At 37.3% G+C, this 4,638-nt stretch overlaps 1 protein-coding gene across 1 annotated transcript; it reads left to right on the forward strand.

The window, feature by feature from the left end:
* The first annotated feature begins 1,637 nt into the window (after positions 1 to 1,637).
* Positions 1,638 to 4,432, forward strand: LOC107022842 (probable WRKY transcription factor protein 1). The gene is made up of 6 exons (XM_015223424.1): positions 1,638 to 1,806; positions 1,899 to 2,461; positions 3,177 to 3,374; positions 3,425 to 3,721; positions 3,780 to 4,080; positions 4,164 to 4,432. Exons 1-6 carry the CDS (start codon positions 1,638 to 1,640, stop codon positions 4,430 to 4,432), a joined length of 1,797 nt encoding a protein of 598 aa, XP_015078910.1.
* The last annotated feature ends 206 nt before the right edge of the window (positions 4,433 to 4,638 follow it).

Below are 4,638 nucleotides of genomic sequence, written 5' to 3' on the forward strand. Positions count from 1 at the left end.
TATATATATAGTAGTAAAAACAATAAAAAAATATCTCTTTTTCAATTTCAATTTCAATTTTCCTCCTTTTTACTTATTATTTTTAGTTTATTTTTTTTATTCATTTCTTATTTCTTGATGATAAGAAAAATTTTAAAAAGTATAAAAAGAGAAGTAAAGTGTAAATTATCTATTTTAATTTATAATTTCTAATCGTAAAAACATAATTTATATTTAAATTTAAATATTTAAAATTTGTATCAAAAATAAAAATATGAAATTGGCTGGCTAAAGAATTGCTCTTATTTATTTAAAAGAGTTGCTGTAACACATCGATTTTCCAGAAAAAAAAAATTAATGATAAATATATATTTTATCCGATTATACTTAGAATGCATGTGAGTGAAATATGAAGAAAACTACAATTACCATCATGTTTCCTCTATTATGTGATTATCTTCATATCTTCAATTACATATGAATCACATCATACACAAAAAAGGCTCATTAAAATTAATTTTTATTTATTAATACAGTACTAAGAGACACATACAAATTTTTTCTATAAAAACGTTGATGGTGCTTCATTGAAAATTTTTAATAACATACAAAGGATATAGAAAGTTTTTATGATTTCAAAATAAGCTTTTATTTTTAAAAAAAAATGAAAGAAAACATCTTTATAGTTGGTAAAAATGAACTAGATTTAAGTTTCACCACATATATATTTTTCTTTATTAGTATTATTTGTTATTTTATAAAAAAAATGTTTGCTATTAAATGATATGCTAAAATATTAAGTGTAAAATCGCGCCTCATTTTCTGGAATTTTCTCTCTCTAGACTTTCTCTCTTTTCGCAGGCACTCTCTCACAATGAATAGTATTCCAGACTCGCCCAGCGCCGCCACGGCGCGTGGGCCGCCGACAGCCGTCAAATGGCCACCGGACCAAATCCAGAAGAAGCGCCTTGAAGAAGGCTACCCCCCTGCAGATCACGATCCATGAACAACCTCAGAACTCCACGAATTTGCAGGTCAAAGATGCGATGGAACCTGCGAGTGTTGAAGGGAAGTTCAATGACGATCCAAAAAATATTTCCCCAGGCATTTCTGGGTTGAATCGAGAAGAACGATGTAGAGAAATGAATTCCTCACATCAGGATCTATCACTTATCCAAAAATCAGAGAATTCCTCCGTCCAAATCTCTCAGAATCGAGAGAAGATTCTGGAAGGAATCGCGATAGAATCGCCGGAGTCGCGCCTTCAAATTCGAACGAGTTCCAGTCAGATTCGAAGGGATTTGACCACTGGGGTTTGTTACCCCAATGATAAGGCCCCTCCCAGCAAAAATTCGAAGCAAGTGGACGGTGGAATCGCCGGTGGTGAGAACTCCGGTGACGCTACAGCTCCAAACGCCGGAATCAATGGAAGTTCGACAAAAGAGTCGGATTCTCATGCCAAGAACATACATTTAACAAATATTACTATCCAACCCAACAGAGACACAAATAATCTTAACAGGGCGATGCTTTCCACTGATTCTATGGCCAACTCTCAACATGATCGACATGAGAGTGAAGGGGAAACCTCTGAAAATGTTTGAACAGTTGAATGGAACAACAATACTGTTGCAGCGCAATCAGTTGAAGCAACAACAATGGCCAAAGAAAACAAAATGCAACAGGGGAAGAACTCGACTGATCAACAGGGCAATTTGAAGACACATACAACAGACCCAACGAATGCAGCTTCAACAAATGATAGTTTGAACTTCTCCTTTGCCATGACAAGTAATTCATCATACCTAACTCCTACGTTTATTGCAGGTAATTCACAGAATAGCAATAACAAGAATGAAGGGGAGGGGAATACAAAGGACCAAAGGAAGAGCAAGGAAAGAAACAAGATGATTAACCAGGAAAGCAAGAACAGCAAGCTGTTGAAAAACAAGGGAACGTGGAGATAGGTAAACACAAATCAGAGAAGGGACAAAGGAATAAGGAGAAACAACATGATCAAGCTAAACACAACGACAAGCAAGGGGGAAGTAATTCAGGAGATCAGAATATTAAAGCAAGAGAGGAATATCACAGCAACTTTCCCAAAATATCCAACAATTATTCAAGGTATGAACCTTCTTCCCAAACTGATGGAATTAACAAGCAAGGTGGGCAGGGTGTTAACATATGCTCGAGAAATACTGTTAACCAACAGCAAGGCCAACAACCTACTAACAACAGTAAAAATGATCAAAATGCGGAACCTGCTCCTTACACTGTTGTACAGTCTTTTGCGGCTAGATTGAGATTTAATCAGGCAAAAAATGAAACTCCCATTATCTTGAATGAGCCAGTCCACACTACTAGACAAGGCTTCCCAGCTGTACTTCTAGATGAGGACGACTACTATGTTAAATTGGCGGAAATTTGCAAATATACTCTAGTTGGCAAGTTTACTAATACTATGCCTAGAATGGAACAAGTGAGGAAGAGCTTCATTCTGCAAACTCAACTGATGGGGGGGGGGGGTTAAGATTACTCATTTCAACTCTAGACACGTTTATATAGACCTGGACAATGAACTAGATTATCAAATTGTCTGGACAAAATTGAAAATAAATATTAAAGGACAAGCTATGAGAATTCAAGCTTGGACACCAGATTTTACCCGGGAGGAGGAAACCCCAATTGTTCCTATTTGGGTGTCTATCCCAGGCTTTCCTTGACACTGTTACAACAAGGTTTTTTTGTCGACTATTTTGGAGAGTATTGGGAAGGTGTTATATTTGGATTCTCCAACATCCCAAAGGACTAGAGGCAATACTACTAGGGTGAAAGTGCACGTGGATCTCACTAAGGAAAGACCTTCTCATGTTTGGTTGGGATTCAAACACTCAAACCCAAACAAAGGTAGATGGTTAAAAGTTGAATACAAAGGGATTTCTAGTTACTGTTTCTACTGCAAACACCAAGGACATAAGGATGAAGAATGCACAATTAAAAGAAGGGATGAAGAGATCAAAAAAAGAAAAGAGCTAGAAATGGATAAAAACAGTAAGGAAGAAGGAAGTTCTAGAAAATTACAGGAACAAGGAAGAAAGGCATTTGAAGATACAACAAGATCATCAAATCAACCCAACAAAAACCAAAATTGAGGAGCTGCAACAGAGAATGAACAAAATCAGCAAAACACACAGGCCAACAACAAAGCCAAAAGAATAACAGTCAAGGTGAACAAAGGCAACAAGAAGAGATACATGAAGAACAGTGGCAAACACAAAAAAAGAGACACCAAAAAAGTCAGGAACAAAACAACTCCAAGGCTGTTTGGAGACTCGTCTCTCCCCCAAGACAAAGAACCAAAGGTAGCCAACAACAAGTACAGAAAAATACAGGTATATCTCAACTTCCAACTCAAAATATTTTTTCAAATTTAGAAATGCAGGAACAACAGGAAATACAACAAACAGGGCGGGATGGAACAAGGGAAACATCAATTCAAAAGGAGCAATTGAAAAAGGGAAACACTGCTGACCAATCTGTCAAGAACAATTCCAACACCTACATGACAACAAAACATCAGGATACTAATAGCAGAAAGGAGAAAATCACAGGTATTGAATTATCTCTTCTAAACCCCAAACCCCCCTCTACTATTAATGAGGATGTTGGTCATTCTGATGAAGGTTCTGGAGGCATGGATGGGGGGTGTCAGGAGATAACCAGTAACCTGCAGGAAGGGGTAACCAAAGGGGGAATTTGCCTCATGTTTTGCATGAGGGGTTGGATCTTGACCCTAGGCAGACCTTAGAGCCACTAATAAGGTTCAAACCAAGCAGAAACAGAGAGAACAACAGCAGCAACAACAGGTACAGAACAGAGAAAAGAGCCAACAGAGTGACAAAGAAAATAAAGAGAAACAACAAGCTGAAAAAAGGAATGATAATTATCAGGGTAAACAGAGTGATACTAGTGATACAGACAGCATTCCTAAGAGAAAAAATAAGCCCAGTAAACAAAAAAGAGATGCGGAAAAAAGAAGGCAAAACAGGCAGCAAAACAGGGGCAGTGATCATGAGCAGGAAGGAGGGGAAGAATCATGTAAAAAATTTGTAATGATTGATGATAGCCAAGGATTGGATATTTCCCCCTTACAGATCAGTATATGACTACTCCAATGACAGATCCTCATGATAGGAAGCAACAAAAGTCCAAAGTTAACACTGAACCTATTTTGGATGAGTATGCTGTAGTAAATTCTGAAGATGAACTTGATGGAGATAATCAATCTCTAGATGATCAAGATGATAATGATGAGACTAGTGAGGCCCTTATTAGAGCTTTTAGTCCTCAGAATGATCAAACAATAGAGAATGAGATACAACAAGCAACTGAGAGTCAGGGGTTATCTCCAAGGGGTTTTCAGCAAGACAGATTCTATTTCAAAAAATAGGATGCCAATACTGTCACTGCAGGCAGACCTAATACATTATTTTCCTCAAGATCATCCCAATGATTAGTACAATCACATGGAATGTGAGAGGGATCAACACTCAAGGAGTGTTGGAAAGGCTCAAAATTCTAAGGAAGCTACACAATCTATCAGTGATTACCATTTTGGAACCTTTCTCCGATAGTGTTAATGTTCGAAATTTCAAA

This window comes from Solanum pennellii, chromosome 1 (assembly GCF_001406875.1).
Source record: "Solanum pennellii chromosome 1, SPENNV200".
Classification (NCBI taxonomy): Eukaryota; Viridiplantae; Streptophyta; class Magnoliopsida; order Solanales; family Solanaceae; genus Solanum; species Solanum pennellii.